Genomic DNA, 17987 nt, shown 5'->3' with positions numbered 1-17987 from the left:
AGCACAGTAAACAATTCAGTGGAGGCCTTAAGCCATAAACAGACATCACGCACAGACATTGTTTTCATAACCAAACTGCCTTAGACCCTGTCCACTTACAGACCTTTGAATCATTCAAAGATAATAAAAAAAATGGACCAATTTTTTTTTTTTTACCAAATTCAACCAGTGTTGTGTCTACAGATAATGGAAAACTTAGCAAAGAAACAATTTTAGATTTTATCTTCAGGCAGTTTATTACCAGCACCCTGTCACAAAAGCATCTCTTCCCATTTCTTAACAGTTTGACAGCCATAGCATAAGATAAGATAAGATGACCTTTATTAGTCCCACAGGTGGGAAATTTGTTTTGTTACAGCAAAAGTGAAAAGTTATGTAGAAGAAATTAGAAAACACTGGAATGCAATAAAATAAAATAAAATACTATATACAATACATACAACTGAGTAAGAAAATACAAAAGTACAACTTCGTCAGAAGAAGAATTGTACAAGAATTGCACATATAGCAGTCTTATTGCACGTGTGAGGGTTTGATCAGCTGCAAAAGTCTTTGTTGTGGAGTCTGACAGCAGTGGGGAGGAAAGACCTGCGAAATCTCTCCGTCCCACACCGTGGGTGCCGCAGTCTCCCACTGAAGGAGCTGCTCAGTGCTGTCAGAGTCTCTTGCATGGGGTGGGAGATGTTGTCCAACAGGGATGACAGCTTAGCCGCCATTCTCCTGTCACTCACTCCACTGGGTCCAGAGGGCATCCTAGAACAGAGTACTAGAACATAGTATTTTTATGAACTAGAGAACTTGTCATATTTCAGCATGCTGTGCTTTGTGTGCCTAAACCATTTTAGGAAACTGGCCAAGTGAAGGTAAAAACAAAAGGCGAGGCTTAAAAACACTGAGTGTTTAAAATTACCTGTGGAGACTGTCATAGTTTAGGGCTACATTTCGGTAAGTGGTACTGGAGATTGACAACATCAATACTGATGGAATTATGAACAGAGACGACTACCATTAGATTTTCATCCACTTTCATGATGGCAATGGTCCCAAATTCACGGTCAATTCAGTAAAAACATACCTGAGTAGGAAAAACACACAATGCTATACTATCAGTAATTGATTAGTCTCCCCCCCCCCCCCCCTTTTTTTATTTTATTCTGTATATCAACGTATGTTTGCACGCTTCACTAAGTCACCATGTCTGGTGTTTATTACATAGTAAATATATGAAGAAATGAGGGGATGGCCAAAGATCTTTGCGGATTACGTCAGGAAAAAAACAAAAAGTCAAGACTATCAATTGTCCCCGCCCTTTCCGTGTTTTTGTCCAATCACGGCAGACCGGAAGTTTTGAGAGTCTGGAACGCGGGAATTTACCAATTCTGACTGAGCAGGACAACAGAGAAGGTAAATACTGTCACGTACTTCCAGTTATCTTCGTTCAGATTAATAAGCATTTGTAATTCGTCTGCATTTATAACGGGCACGCTCCTTAGCTAACAGTAACTTAACACAAATGTTCATGAATGGGAATGATGTCCACTGTGTTTAGCCGTAAACCAGTCCAGCTAACCTGCCAGTTTAACTGCTAACGTGTTAGCCAGCTGTGCTCTATATGTTAGTGCAGCCAAATGAGCGGCTTTATCAAACTGTTTTCTCTAATCCGTATTTCAGAGTCATTGTTGTACGTTTTGCTAACTAATGCGTTCATATGAGTTGATTGAAAACGATCTAGGTGGTGAATTTACCGTGTTTTTATCCCTTGAGGTCGGTGCCGAATATAAAAATTGAAAAGAAATGAAGGTGGTAACGTGTGAGATAGCATGGCACAACAAGGAGCCAGTGTACAGTCTGGACTTTCAGCACAGCTCAGATGGACGCATTCATCGACTGGCCACAGCTGGAGTGGACACCACAGTCAGGGTGAGTGGAGACAGCGGTCAGAACATCAGGTTAACTCCGTAAGAGGTCGACGATTTTTATTTTGTTTTTAATTAAATAAAATGTGAAATAAAGAAGAAAAAAAAACAGTGATTTAGTCTATAAATGCAGCAGGAAGAAGCGAGTCTCACGGATGTAGAAGACGCAGGTATTTGTACCCATCAGTTGTTTTTTTCTTCATTAATTGGTCATAAAAACACTTAGCTTAAGAATAAGGACACAGAAACAGAGATAATATGGAGAAAATTTTTTTTGTTAACTTTCTGAACAGTCCCAGTGCAGGTAGACAGAGTACAGTTGTAATTATAATCTTCCATATACTCATCATGAATGTCATGGTCATTTTGGGCTTTTAGTGATTCCTTCTGACTTTTCTTTTTCCGGGGTGAAATGATTGTACAGCGTACATCTTTAATGACTTAAGAAAAATAAGAATCTAGTACACAAGTATGAATTTAAAATTTAATGCTTGCTTGCTTTATCCTTTCTAAAACCAGTTATGGATGTGTGTTTGGTATCATTCTTCTGTTGGAACACCTGTTTTACTGCTGATTTGAGGTGAAGTTGAATAATTTGGTGGTAATTCTCCTATAAGATTCCATCTGTTAGGTAGGAGGTTCAAAGGTAAGGTAAAGTTTATCACCATGGGTTTAATCTGGTCAGAATGCAAAGAAAACAGCCTAACCATTGATTTTCCTTATGTACTGGATTATTTCACTTTAACTTAAAGGAAGACACACATGGACTACTAAACTCTAAAAGAGAAAACAAGGTTGGACTTTAAATCATTAACTTGAACATAAATGTTTAAACTCAGAAGAACAAATCAAACTGACCTCAGCTGCCGCCCTATGTGGGAGTGAAAAGAGTGAGTGAAAGGGAGTGCAGTCCTTATACAATGTATGCCAGGTGAGTTTATTTAAGGCACAAAGAAAATCAAGAACCAATCAGTGTTGAGAAAGTCAAGAGTGGAAACGAGGTAAATTGCGGTCATGTGAGGGAGAATGAGGGAAACGGAATAAGAATCTTTTACTACATCATCCACTTTGTGCAATCTACCAGTACCACTTACAAAACAGCCCTGGAGCATGATGCTGCCACAACCGTGCTTAAAGTTAGTACAGTGTTCTTGGGTGTGAAAACCTCACCATTACCTCACCATAATTCTTCTCCAGAAGGCCCTCGTTCACGTGGGCATTTCAGTCAAACTTAAAGGTGTCAGTTTTGGAGCAGGGGCATCTTTCTCAGGCAGAATCCTACAATCTACATCTACAATTCTCCTTCTTAGATCTTCACAGAGTTTCTTGGATTTTGAAGGACCAGAGTGTATGTAGAAATCTGGCCACAACTGTACATTTAAGCAAGTGTTTCACTGTGCATTTGTCAGGGTGATTATTGACCTTTTGTTTACAGAGACTTTTTCAGGCCCGCTTTAGCCCTTAGAGAATGCCTCTCTTAAGGCCCATAGGATACTGGTTAACACAACAAGTCAAAGATCCTTAGTCTGAGATCTGGAGGAGGCACAAATCCCTGGGAGGGTTGCATCAGGAAAGGCATCCTGTATAACACTCTTTGCCAAATCAGATAAGGAGAACTACTCACTGTGGTGGCCCCTTGTGACTAACAGAGCAGTCAAAAGTAGTCCTGTTTTTGTTTTTTCCTTCTCAGACACTGGTGACAGTCTCTAAGTCATGATGCACCATCAAGCAATGCGATGTTTTCATGTTTGCGTACAGCAAGGTTTTAAATTATCAAGGCACGTGACATCCTTAAAGGGATGATCCACCTAATAGCAGTTATTTAAGTATTAAGATTTTTAATACATTTACCCTTTTTTGTAACCTTTATCCTACTAAAATTAATCTGTGGACGGAGTATTGTTTGTGAAGAGCTGTATGTTGCACGGACAATTTACCGAGAATTTTTAATGATCTCTTTTCCTAATGATGTTTTTGCAGCTGTGGCGGGTGGATGCTGGTCCAGACGGGAAGGCGGTGGTAGAGTTTCTGTCTAATCTGGCTAGACATACAAAAGCTGTCAACGTAGTGCGCTTTAGCCCCAACGGAGAGCTGCTTGCTTCAGGAGGAGATGGTATGTTCCACGTAGTAGACAGACGCTTCTCAGCCTTTTCTCCATTGCAAACATGCGTGTTTCTATTTAAAAGCAACTGTTGTTTTTGTTCTCAAAACGAAACATGTTTTTTTTAAGAAACAATAATAGAGGCCTTTTAACGTTTTGATGTAGATGCAATAATTCTGCTGTGGAAGCTCAACGACTCCAAGGAGCTCGAGCAGGCCTCTGTGTTTCAGGAGGATGAGGATGCTCAGCTAAACAAGGAGAGCTGGACTGTGGTCAAAACGCTTAGGTACGCTAGAACAGCAAGTGCTAATGTTTGCTAAGGTCAACGAAGTGAGACTCAGTCATAAATGGTGTTTAATTACTTTGTGTGGCACTCTGGTTGTTGAAGCTTTTATAACTATAATGCCCATGAGATGTGGTTATAGAAAGGAGTTTGCTATCTGATTTCTTTCCAGAGGGCACATAGAGGATGTGTATGACATCTGCTGGACACGTGATGGAAACTTCATGGTGTCTGGATCTGTTGATAACACAGCTATCATGTGGGACATCAATAAAGGTTTGTGGGTGCATACATTTTATCTGTGATGCTTTTATCTGGTGTTATTTTTGACTTTCTGTCTATTTTGTTGTTTGTGTTTTTAGGACAGAAGCTTTCTATCTTGAATGACCACAAGAGCTACGTGCAGGGGGTTACCTGGGATCCCCAAGGACAATATATTGCCACTCTCAGCTGTGATAGGTGATTCAAACATGGATTATACTCACTGGCGACTTTATTAGGGACACATTACTAAGTCACCTGGTGGATCCTCTTTTAACACCAGAACTGCTTTAATTCTACATCACTTAGGCTACGTCCACACGTACACGGGTATTTTTGAAAACTGAGATTTTCCTTTTAGTTTAAAAAAAAAAATCTCGTCCATACGTAAACGCAGAAATGAAGGAAAACGCTGCTATGAACATGCCAAAGCAGCAGGTGGCGCTAGATTCCTAACCGTGCAGAAATGTTGGCCAATCAGAAGTCTAGAAGCCTCGGCGGGAAAAAGTAAACAAAGCTGGGGCATAGAAGCAGAACCGCGTGGTATGTGTGGAGGGACAGTAACTGTGTGTGTATATGTAAGCATTTAAACACTGCAGAGAGTACAATTAACAGTATTGTAGAAATTCATTTCACCGAAACAATAACGTGGCGCACAGTGTGACGTCAAAAAATGCGCACACCTTTGACGCTGCGTTTTCTCCGTTTTTCTCGTCCACAGGTAAATGCAAAAACGGAGTTTTCAAAATATCCACCCTGGCCGGAGTTTTTAAAAATCTCTGTTTTCAGTGACCGAAAACGCCGTTTACGTGTGGACGAAAGGTGGAAACGCATAGAAAAATCTGCGTTTTCAAAAATACCCGTGTACGTGTGGATGTAGCCTTAGATTCAAGAAGGTGCCTAAAACATTCCTCAGCTATTGACATGATGTGAGCACACAGTTGCTGCAGATTTGTCGGCTGCATAGCATTTATGTGAATCTTCTTTTCCTCTACATTGTAATGGCGCTCTATTAGATTGGGATATGGTGACTGTGGAGGCTGTTTGACTACAGTGAACTCAGTGACTTCATCAGAAAACCAGTTTTAGATTACTTGAGCTTTGTGACATGACACGTTATCCTGTTGGGTACACTGTGCCCATAAAGCCGTGGACATGGTCAGCAACAATAGTCAGGTAGGCTATAGCATTTAAACGATGTTCAGCTGGTACTAACGAGCCCAAAGTGTGCCAAGAAAATATCCCCCACACCTTAACACCTCTATCAGCCTGAGCTATTGATGCAAGGCAGGTTGGATCCATGCTTTCATGTTGTTTACACCAAAGTCTGACCCTGTCATTTGCAGCACAAATTGATACTCATCAGACCACACAACATTTTTCCCAGTCTTCTATTGTCCACTTTTGGTGAGCCTGTGAGGATTTTAGCCTCAGTTTCCAGTTCTTAGCAGAGTGAAGTGACACTGTGTGTTCTGCTGCTGCTGGAGCCCATCTGCTTCAGTGGTTGAGGGATTCAGAGATGCTCTTCTGCTTACCTTAGGTGTAATAAGTGGTTATTTAAGTTTCTTTTGCCTTCCTATCAGTCCCTTAAATCACCTTTATTCCCTATTATGAAGCTCAGTTTTCACTTCAGCAGGTTGACTTGACAACGTCTGCTTGCCTAAATGCACTGAGTTGCTGTCATGTGATTGGCTGGTTAGATCTTTGCATTACCAAACAACTGAACAGGTGTAACTAACAAAGTGGGCAATGAGTGCAGTATTGTTCCTTATTAAATGATTGTATTTGATGTCGTGTAGGCACTGGCATTGATGTGTCAGCACGCTGATGCTCGGAATATTTTTGTTTCTCCTCCCATTCAGGGTGCTTCGTGTGTACAGCACTCACACCAAGAAGAAGGCCTTCAGTATCAGTAAAATGAGCTCTGGGCCGCTTGCAGAAGGAGAGGTCAGTCGTGCTTCTTTTTACAAACTCTCTTCAATGTCTTAAAGGTGGTTCTAATGTCTCAGTTACTTCTTTCCAATCATTTTTATTAGCACCAGTCTGGTCTCTCATAAATCTGAAATTCTGAGAAATCTGTGTTTCATCCAAGCTGATAGTTGCATGAGCCACAATACCTCTCTTAACTTTGCAAAAGGTGTTTTGAGGTTTTTCCTGCTTGTGTTATTCTTATTCCTTAACCTGCTCTTTAACAAGTTTATAAAATCAAATATAAGAAATTAAATGCTCTACCAAACTGTCCAGAGCGAGTTAGAACTGTTGCCTTTTCAGGTGAAGCAGTACAGGATGTTCCACGATGACAGCATGAGGTCTTTCTTTCGCCGTCTCTCATTCACACCAGACGGGTCATTCCTGCTTGCTCCCGGTAAACACAAAGCATGCTTTTGAAATCTTGTGTTCTAACAGTGCAACACTTTTTTTCTAATTTCGCCTCGCTGTTGTCTGCTTCTTTGAAACCTCAGCTGGATGCGTGGAGATAGGAGAAAACATCATGAATACCACCTACATCTTTTCCAGGAAGGGTCTAAAGAGGTATCTTTTGTGGACTGTTATTGTATTTACACCCTATTCAGAGTCTGTTAAAGTTTAATAATCTGTGTATATAAATATCTTTCTGTGTGTTTTATAGGCCTGTTGCTCACTTGCCGTGCCCATCTAAGGCTACACTGGCTGTGCGCTGCTGCCCTGTCTACTTTGAACTGAGGACAAAAAAAGGAGAAGGCAAGGACATTCAAGCAAGACTGATTATTTCGGACTAGTTTTCTTTTCTTGTGTTGTGTTCTTCGTGTCACTCCCATTCCCATTTCTTCCCTACAGACGGTACTGTCCAGGCTCTTCCCAACGTATTCCAGCTGCCGTACCGTATGGTGTTTGCCGTGGCCTCTGAGGATTCAATCCTGTTGTATGACACGCAGCAGAAACTTCCATTTGGCCTTGTGTCCAACATCCACTACCACACACTCAGTGATCTCACATGGTAAACTTTCTTTTTAGCCGTTTTAGCACAGGTATCTATATTTAACTTTTCAAAAGCAAAAGATGACAGGAAGATATGATAATGTGCACACAAAAAAGTAATATGTATTTACTTATTTGTTAAAAACAGCCAAATCTGTATATTATTCACTTGTTTTGAGTGAAGCCTGATTTTCTTAAAGGAATATTTTGTCTTAAAAATACAAAACAACACAGCAATACATAAAAGCAGATAATCTGTACTCACAGAACACACACTTTGAGGTTATAAAGTACAAAACTTCATGGCATTGCCATCAAAACCACAGAAATCAGCAAAAGAGAGGAAGACAGAAGCAGGGAACAGCTAGTAATAGGCCAAATTCATCTTTTATATGATGGCTGCAGCAATTGGAATAAAAGACCTTTATTTGTCACCGTGATAAAGGGAAAGCTTTCACCTCTTGGAAGCCAATATAGATAGGGGTTAAAGAGTAGCAATGCCATGTGAAACATTTGCCTTAAAATGAAATGCGCCTAATTTGTCTTATGAGCTCCAGTAGATGTGCTTGCTTTGTCGACAGGCTTCAATCAGATACATAAGCCATGTATTGCTCAGCCAGAATATAGCTAGCATAAAGGTGGAATTTGGCGAGTGTTACTAAAGAACATGACTGGCTCAAATAACTCCTGTTATTCAGTTATTTGCCTGAAGATGCTTTATATTGTAAGGTACAGTAGGAAGGAAAAACTCTTTTAACAGGAAGAAACAGGAGCCAGAGTTTTATACAGTACGTGTTGATGAGTGAAAGTTGAGTAAAGAAAAAAACATTCAGTGCATCAATATCTAGTCAAATGTGATGGACAAACAAGATTTTGAAAGATTTTTCTCCTTAAAGTTATACTTCTCCCACCACCTTTGCTGCATCTCTGCTGCTATCTATGGGCTAAATTATCAGTGACCAAACAGTTCATCCACTGCAGCACAATACTGCAAACTACCCAGTTTAGCCTGCACTTAGAGTCCAGCATAAGCTCTAAATAACATGAAGTTATCAGTTAATTTGTTGCTAAAGACATGATCGAACTTATAATAATAATTTCTTACAGTCAGTCTTACATTTAATAACCTGAAAACTTGTAACTTTGTGAGCATTCCTTAGTCTGATAATGATATTTTATGTGTGGATTTATGCCCATGAAGTAGAGAGGTGGATGGTAAACTGTAAATGTTTTACCATTAAGCAGACTTTATCCCTTGCAGGTCCCGTGATGGTTCCTTCCTGGCTGTGTCCTCCACAGACGGTTACTGCTCCTTCCTGTCATTCTCTCCTGGGGAGCTGGGCACTCCACTGAAAGAGCCGCCCACCCTGGAGGTCTTTGTCCCAAGCAGTGGTGTTGAGAAAAAAGGCAAGAAGGCATCATTGGCCAAAGGCTCATCTCCTATATCCCAGCCGTCACCCCCAGCCCCACCTGCCACATCCCAAGCTAACCAGGGCAAAGACGCCCCCTCTCTAACCTCCCCAGAGGAGAAGAAGAGCACCCCTCGTGCCAACTCCAAACCTCAGCCCCGCAGGATCACCCTCAACACCCTTGAGGGATGGGGAAAGCCCACTACTCCTAAAGCCACGGCCTCTGCAGCACCTCAGTCCTCAAAATCTGGGAGCACAAGCGCCCCTTCCACTCCCCAACCACGCGTAACCCCCCTCTCTCCATCCACACCAAAAGTCCTCAACAGTGCCAATACTCCTGGGCCCGCAACACCTAAGAGTGCTGCCACATCAAAAGGGCCCACTCCAAGGTAAATATTAGAGCAGCTGTCTTTGGGATTCTGTCAGGGTGGCAGAAAGTAAAACGGGTAAATAATGATGTACTTAGTACGGGTATGTTTTTATTTCTTTTGTATGCAAGTTGTTTTCTCGTGTAGCTGCCAATAGAAATTCAAAGCTGTTTCATTCAGTCTTTAAAAAAAGAAAGTGCTTCACACCCTCAACTTTCAAAAACATAAAAGTTTAATAGTTATTTTATTTAAAAAAATGAATTGCTTAAAGGGAAAGTATTGTACTCATTTCTAGCTCCACTTGGTCTCTTTGACAATAGGTTTTCATTATTATTCACAGTTCACAATAAGCCATATTTGTCTGAAACAAGCTGTTTTAGCTCGTTTGTCCTTAGACACCTTTCCTCTGTCTGCCTCTTACAAACAGAAGTTTTTGTGAAAACAGAACCGTGTGCCTGATTTTACTGGATTAAGGTTATCTATGACATCATACAGTTTCAAAAGTAGAAAAAAACAGTCTGAAACAGAGTTTACAACAGTGTATTCCCTGAGGCTCTCAGGAAGCCTTGTACATATTGGTATTTGTATAAACAGACACTTTATAACTGCTGCTTTTATACATGTAGACACAGTCAAGAGAGTGACAGCTAAAGCTCAAACCAAGCATAAGAATGGGGAGGAAAGAGGATTCAAGTGGTTTTTAACATGGCGTCGTTGTGCCAAATGGGCTGGTTTGAGTATTTCAGAAACTGCTGATCTGTTGAGATTTTCCTGCACAACAACTGGGTGAAATTTGCGTTGTTGATGTCAGAGATCAGTGGAGAATGACCAGCTTACTTCAAGTTGAATGGAAGGCAACAGTAACTCAAATAGAAGCTCTGTGCAAACAAGGTATCAAGACAAGCATCTCTGAATACACAACACCTTGAATCTTACGTGGATGGGCTACAGTAGCAGAAAACCACACCAGGTGCCACTGCTGTCTGCTAAGAACAGGAAACTGAGGCTACAGGTCACACAGGCTGATCAAAATTCAGCAATGGAAGTTTGGTAAAACATTGCCTTGAGTCATTTGGATGGATTGTTTGCTGTAAACAACATGGAAGCACCGATCATTCCTGTCTTTTATCATTGGTTCAAGGTGGTGTTTGTGGTGTAATCATGTGGAGGCCTGTATTCTTGGCATATTTGGGCCCTTAAGAGCAACTGAGCATTGTTTATATGCTGCAGCCTACCTGGTTAGTACTGATGCTAACCATGCCCATTCTGTTGTGACCACAGTGACTTCTAATTGGCTGCTTTCAGCAGGACAACGCACCATGTCACAAAGCTCACATCCTTTCAAACTAATTTCTTGAACTTGACATGAGTTTACTCAAATGGCCTTCAGAGTCCACAGATCTTAGTTTAATCTGAGCACCTTTGGTATGTGGTGGAACGGATGATTGATAAATCTGCAGCAGCTGTGTGACTTCTATCACGTATCAGGCCTTTTCTGAAAGCACAAGTTGGTCCTAGCAATGTGTACCTAATGAAGTGTCCCACAAGTGTATGTGGGGAAAAAAGGAAATCAAAAAACACCTCCTTAAAGAAAGAACTTATATGCTTGTACATATAATTTGTGGATGTTTTTTTTTTTTGACAGTAAAGTTTTAAACAAAAGCATCTTTCAAATCCATGTTCCACAGTTTATTAGGAGTTGTGTCTAAAAATCTGTTATGAGGATGAGCGTCTCCAATTTTGAATATTATTCAAATATATTTTACAGGAAAGGGAAACTTGCTGAAACCCACTCGAGTGATCTAGAAACACAGTGGAATTATTCATTAAGCATGTAATGTAGAGATAATAAGTGTTGTTTGTGCAGCAGCAGCCTTAAAGCTTCACTGTGAGTATTAAAGCTTCTTTTTAGATGCAGCGTGGCGCGTGTGAAGAGTGCAGTTTGCCCTAAACTACAGCGTATGCTAATTTATGGAAATATATAATCTATTCAAATCTTTGACCGGACTCGTATTGACTACATCTACCCTCCTAGCCCCCTTGAATGCAGTTTGAGTTTTCAGAGTGTGAAAAGTAAGAAAACACTGTGCTCTTTATAGTGTATAATATGCCTTCTTTTGAATAAGTTAAGAGAAATATAAATAGCTCTATTTGCCGTGTGAGGTTTTTGTCGGTTAATATGTGCCCAGCACCTGCAGTGTGAACAAAGCCCTGTCTGGTATGAGGGATTCGTTGGACCCCCCACTGACTACAAAATAATAATCACTCTGTCAGACTGCTGGCAGACAATAGCAGGCCTGTGCATGCTTTTGCGTACCCCCTTTTTCACATCTGTAACTTGGAACGTTTGACTAATTTTCACTGTTGGGCAACAACAAAACAAAAGACGATAAATACACGTTGTGTTGCTTTGAGGTCTTTTCAGCATTGCTACTTTTTTCTCTTTGTTTGCAGGAGAGTATCTTTGACTCCCCTTGCACCCCGGTCTCCAGCTGTTGGCTCACTTTTCAGCCCTCTCTCCTCCACGGAAAAGGCCAAACACGGTTAGTAAGGTTTTCGCCGTCTTTTTTAATGCTGAACTTTCCACGATAATCAACTTTTATAATGGAGAGTCGAGTGAGATGCTTACAATTATTAGGTGGCAAGAGCCCAGGGATTGTTGTGGCCCTCCCTAGACTGAGTGATAGTAGCAACAACTTGTCTTATCCTATGTTTAAATCAGTGTATGTTATTGTGCCTTTATTACAGTACCATATTTGAGTTGGATTACCTCTTTATGTACACGCTCTTATAGCAAGCTTGTAGCAAGTTATGGATTTGTACTAGAGCTTAGAACATATATATATTTTTGAAGATCTATTTCACCTTGAGTCTTTTTGTAGCTTAAATTGTTTACTGACATCTCTGACTATGACACAGCTACAGATGCATTCAAAGAAGCAGGAAACAAAAGCAGTCAGACAGGTTGCAAACAAGCCAGCGGCATAGTTTGATTAGGTGAGCCACTTTGTTTGGGAGTGAACATCAAAGTAAGCAAACCTGAAAGGGCTATATTAATTCTTCAGTGCTAAACTTTTGGTCTGGTTGATACATTTTAGCCCATTCTTCTTTATAATGTTGCTTCGGTTCACTGAAGTTTTCAGGAATTTATTTATGCATATCTCTCTTAAAGTCATGCAGTTAGTTACGACTGACTGGACCTTTGAGCTGTGCTTAGGATCTTTGTCCTTTTGCATGAAGCCTTTTAGCCAAGCTTTAGATGTGAGACACAAGGCCTCACATTTGATGCTGTTATGATCAGTCACACTGATTATTTTGCTGTCAGCTAAATGGCTGCTTTTACAACGAACTATAATTTTCGAAAAATATGAAAAGGTTATATGCATGACACAGAATGTACTTAACTCTGCACTGTAACCTTCCAGGTAACCTCCCAAGAAATGTGCCTACACGTTAGGTCGACACCATTTGATTGGCGTGGAAGGCGTAAATTATGACATAGATCTTCCACTGAAGCGTTTCTTTTATTAACGAGCAATAATAAGTATTCAAAGGAAGCTCCACCTCTTTGCTCTTTGCGGTGTGTAAACAGACTCTAGCTCCACATTAAACTGGGCCATCATCATCATCTCTGCTGCTGTTGTGGTATCAGTGTGCGTGTGCTTAATGTCAAACTTTTTATTCACACGCCGATCCTAAATGCATTTGTATTGCAGGTCTGTTTTTAGTCGCAAATGGGGTTCGCGTTTCCATGGTGACCATGATGTGCTATAGAGCCCTAAACAGTTATTTAAATTTCACAGCTCTATCATTAAGACATGGGAGAATCTGATGAGCTCATAATTGAGTATTTCATTCATTAATGTTCAGATTATTTCTCAGCGTATTTTTGTTTATTCTTGCACCTTCAGCCCTGATGGTGTTTAATGTACAAAACCCCCCAAAACATCATGCAGTGCAGAAAACCCAGAATTAATGCCGAAGTCCTGCTTTCTAGTAGCAGATCATGGCAGGGCTGGCAAAATCGCTAGCCCTGCCATCATATAGCCCCGGGACGTCGGGCTAGCGATTTTGCCAGCCCTGCATGGGGGTGCCAAAGAAGCCCAAATCATTACCCCTCGAACACTGTGGTTCACAGTTTGCAAAAGGTGTTTACGCTGATATGCTGTGTTTTCACCAAACATCTCCATTATTGTCAAATCAAACTTTAGGTATCATGTTCTTTTTAGAGAGAAGAGGCTCGTTTTCATTGTTTCATTCCAAATCAGTCTTTTTTAATTGCATTGTCATGAGTCTGAGACGTAGCTGTTGAGCATTGCACAATCTGACCTTGAGTTGAATTTGCTGCGGCACGAGGAAGATTGTGACATTGCGTTAACACATATCTGAATCCTCCAGACCAGCAAACTGCTAGAACTTGTGTTCACACTTGCTGAAAAATGATTTGGTACATTTGATTGGAATTACCTGGCTACTACTTAGCCTCTTAATTGCTATGCAAACAGTAAAGGTGGGCTTACATTTTTTCACAGGACTGGGGAAATGTTGCTTTTCGCATGACTGTACACGCAGCAGAAGATCACACAGAAACAGGCTATGACGTGTAACCTTCTTTTTATTTCACCAGATCGTCCTTCTCCTCCCACTGATCCAGTGTGCCAGCCTCCAGAATCTAAACGACCCAAGACCACCCAAGAAAAGACCAGCGTCACCAAGGAGTAGTATAAACTGAGAAAAGTGTGGTGCTGTAAAATAAGACTAGAGTATATAAAGCAGAATGGAAGTTGAAGACGCATCAGCAAAAGAGCACTGAGGCTCCACATGAATTCACAGTGTTGTGTGCAATAGCATTGCCTTTGCGTCATATTGATCTTAGCGACTGGAGCTTTACATTTCACTTTATGTACTCAGTTATAAAGCAGACTGTATTGCAGTTTATGTCCTTTATTCTTTTTTTAAAGGTGTTTTGTATCATACGATAAACAAGTAATGAGTTAATTGTATTATATTTGTGTTGTGTGAAATTTAAAAGCTTGAGTCAAGTTGTTTCACTTCTCCAGAACATGATTGTGAAGAGAAAACTGTACTGAAAACCTGTAGAAGACAATAACAAGCACTTGAAGGGTTTTGACTTTGTGTGAGCTTTGAGTTTATATAGCATGCTGAAGACTTTGGTTGAATAGGGTGACTTCTGTTGTTAAGCATTTGCATTTTCTTATTGTCTAATAAAAGATGTTTGATATAAAGTGCAAGTTCTGGTGGTTTATCACATGGTATCTAAATAATAAATAATTAAAAAGAATATTTACCTAATAGTAATTAATTACCTGACAGAAGTGAGGTCAAAGTGATTTGAAGGCGGGCAGTTACATTTTAAAAACAAATTGTAACGTTAATCTCCCTTTCTTTGCATTGCTAATAACATTTTAACCATATTTGTTATTTCTATTGTGCCCTTCATGTTAACATGTCAGTTTACTGATATAAATTGCCATGGTCTAAATCGTGCATTATCAGTGCTGTCAGTAATAAACCTTTTGAGTTATAAAAACAATTCTTCATTCATTACCCTAAAGCAACAGTCTTTACAAATTCACCCACCATCATCTTCAAGCTCTATTAAATTAATTAATGATGCTGTACTTCAGTGCAACAATCTTTGAAAAGTAGACGGAAGCACCAAAATTTGTGTTTGTCTCTCTAGTGCCATCCATTCAAAAAATCCCATTGCACACTTGGAAAATTCCAGATGTTCTATTATAGGCATTGTTTCCCTTTTAGGAAGCAGTTTTACTGCAGAACCACTGGTTCATTTTCAGAGGTTTTACTCTGGAGTTTTATGTTTTTGGTAGCAGGGAAGTCAGTTTCCAACTTTACTGTTTTTGTCTTCATTTCTAATGTAAAACACCAGATAAGCGCATTGACATATTTATTATGACAGTATATGAATAACGAAAGGTCTTTGAAGTTAGCCATATTTTGTGAATCATATATCTCATAGTGAGAAGACATGTTGCTCCTGTGGTCCTGTGTCTCAATGTTTTTTACTTACATGCATGAATCCCTTTACCCTTGGCTCAGTTATCCAATGCCGGAACACCCTGTCAATTCGTTCAGCTGTCTAACCATCCACCCATCCATACATTTTTTAACCATTAGCCTAGGGGAGGCAGGGTAGTAGCTGGAAAAGCTACCACACAGAGACACTCACTGATTTATATGCACACCTACAAATGCTTCAGAATTACCAATTAACCTGACACGCATGTCTTTGAACTTTGGATGAGAAGGTTCAAACTTTTCTTGAAGAACTGTGCTAACACTGCACCACCATCCTGCCAAGAATCTGATTAATGTATAAGCTTATACGTAACTAATCTAAATAACAAGCTAGTTAGCCAACACCGAACCACAAGCTGAGTTTCCCAGCAGTAATGTGACGTCCTCCTTATTCTTGCTCCCTTAGGGGTCGCCACAGCGGATCATCTCCCTCCGTCTCACCCTGTCTTTAGCATCCCCCTGTCACATGTCGTCCTTCACAACATCCTTTGTCAGTGTAGCTTTTCCATCCAGTCAACTTAACATCTTCTCCATGTTCTCTCTTCACCCAGTTTAGTCATGAATAGACTTATTTTCATGAACACATCTGGGGCAATTAAGCATTAAGGATCTTGCCCAAAGACACTTGTAGAAACACAGATTGGAAAAATAGTTAAGGACTCAACCGCCGGTCTTCTGAATAGTAGGCATCATTTTAAATCCCGAACCAGCATGAACATCAAGCTTCTTTGATCCGTGAGAAGTGGGTAAGAAAAGAGGGTCAGTTCATCCAGGAGATTTGGCTAAAACACCCAAGACATGTTGCACTCATGTTGACAGCTTTTTTAAAAGTGTATATGCATTATAAAAAAGCTTCATAGTAATTTCTGACTTTTAAGGTCATGATCGAAACAATCAAACATTCAGAATTTAACACCAAGATAATTTATAAATAAGTCTAGTTATTTTTGTTTTTAAAAAATATGCCTTTTTACCAAAGTTGACAACCATATTGAAAGTAACAGTAATAGGTTGATTGTCTTTATCAAAAAGAGTAATGACAAAAGAGTACAGTATGTGACAACGTGGAATTTGTGTGTACTTGTTAAAGATTCACCTGTAATGCTAATAGCAGCACATTGTAAAGAAAATCATCAACAAGTGGCTTAAATTCTAACTACTGCCAAGTGGGACCCAAACCTTGGAAAGATCCGCCCAGCAGCAGACTGCAAAACATGTCAAGAGCCAAAATGTAACACTGGAATCTGCAGGTCATTTTTGCAACTGCTGGTTTTCACAGTGCATGGCTCTATAATCGGATATTGTACAAATTTTACCTGAATGATTGGAATAAACATTTTCTGTCTGTAAAACCTCAGTGCAAAACTACAAATTGTCAAAATATAAGCAAAGACATGTCTTTGTGGAGTCATGTGCTGTGGACAAAGACGTCTCGCCAGAGTAGAAGTAGACATGACAGACTTTACAGCTTAGCTTAGCTTTAATTCAAGAGGTTTTCATAAAGTCGTTTTTATACACAGTCTCCCATTTTCAGAGGCTGAAAAGTAGTTGAACACTTGCTGTTCCGTCATTAATTTCATGCCAAATGAAGATTTAATATCTGAAGTTGATTTTTTTCTCTGTAATTCTAATCATGAGGCCCAAAGGAATGTCAGTGCATATGAGGGAGGCCATCATTAGGCTAAACAAACAAAATAAACCTATCGGAGAGACAGCAAAACCTTTAGGGGTGGCCAAATCAACAGGAGGAATGTACTGGCTAACTTAGCAGCACCAAATGTCCTGGAATACCACAGAAGAGAACTAAAGTGTGGAATGAAAAAAATGTGTTCGCTGGAATGGAAAATTTTTTTTCACAACATCTAATCAAGTCGAGAAGACTCTCAAGGATTCAGGCATACCACGGTCAAGGTCGACAATCAAGAGACGCCTTCATGAATGGAAATACAGAGAGTTTAGGTTTAGACTTTGTCAGAAACATATAAAAGAGTGCTGGAAAAAAATCTTTAGACAGATGTCAGCAAGATTAGACTGTACCAGATTGACGAGAAGAGAAATGTATGGAGCGTGGTGAGAAAGTGCTATGGTATGGGTGTGTATAGTGGTCAGTGAAACCAGGTCAGCAGTTCTTACTCATTATGTCACTGCTGATAGAAGTGCCAGGGTGAATTCTGAAGTGTACTGGGCTGTACTCTGTGCTCAGATTCAGCCATGTTTTGCAAAACTGACTGAAAAATGCTTCACAGTGCTAATGGATAAAGACCCAACGCAAAGTAAAAGAAAGGACATATTGTTCAATGACCAAACCAATCATCTGAGCATGATTTCTAGTTACCGGTACTGTAGACTAAACTGAAGGCAGAGCATCTGACGAAAAGAAACTTATACCATTCGGTGATGATTCTAGACTTCATAAGGGTGATTCCAAATTATTTTCTTCCAAGTATTAAAAACAATCATTATATTTAAAGCTTTACTATTTTGTCCATTTGGGCCTCTGAAAATAAACATAAAAACGTGTATAAAAATTCCTAAACATTTAATGCAAAATCCTTGATATAATCCTTGATAGTGGACTTCAGGAAGACCAGGAAACACTTGACCCCTGTTTCAATCCAGGGGGTCAGTGTT

At 40.0% G+C, this 17987-nt stretch overlaps 1 protein-coding gene across 1 annotated transcript; it reads left to right on the top strand.

The window, feature by feature from the left end:
* The first annotated feature begins 1320 nt into the window (after positions 1–1320).
* Positions 1321–14548, top strand: chaf1b (chromatin assembly factor 1, subunit B). The gene is made up of 14 exons (XM_085433820.1): positions 1321–1404; positions 1765–1920; positions 3897–4029; positions 4183–4303; positions 4473–4576; positions 4663–4759; positions 6424–6508; positions 6833–6926; positions 7024–7093; positions 7191–7282; positions 7379–7538; positions 8781–9317; positions 11751–11839; positions 13924–14548. The coding sequence occupies exons 2-14, from the start codon at positions 1795–1797 to the stop codon at positions 14016–14018; spliced, it is 1803 nt and encodes a 600-aa protein (XP_085289946.1). The 5' UTR covers positions 1321–1404; positions 1765–1794; the 3' UTR covers positions 14019–14548.
* Positions 14549–17987: the final 3439 nt, after the last annotated feature.

This window comes from Copadichromis virginalis, linkage group LG16, assembly GCF_057382275.1.
Source record: "Copadichromis virginalis isolate Kocher_CV1m ecotype Utaka linkage group LG16, C_Virginalis_male_GT1.1, whole genome shotgun sequence".
Taxonomy (NCBI): domain Eukaryota; kingdom Metazoa; phylum Chordata; class Actinopteri; order Cichliformes; family Cichlidae; genus Copadichromis; species Copadichromis virginalis.
This window is presented reverse-complemented; position numbering and strand designations above follow the sequence as displayed.

What these genes read in the sequence shown, in the direction of transcription:
- chaf1b (XM_085433820.1), top strand. Translation starts at nt 1,795, where the DNA reads ATGAAGGTGGTAACGTGTGAGATAGCATGGCACAACAAGGAGCCAGTG. An exon ending in CATGTGGGACATCAATAAAG is followed by an intron (nt 4,577 to 4,662) that starts GTTTGTGGGTGC and finishes TTGTGTTTTTAG; the next exon opens with GACAGAAGCTTTCTATCTTG. An exon ending in TCAAAAGGGCCCACTCCAAG is followed by an intron (nt 9,318 to 11,750) that starts GTAAATATTAGA and finishes CTTTGTTTGCAG; the next exon opens with GAGAGTATCTTTGACTCCCC.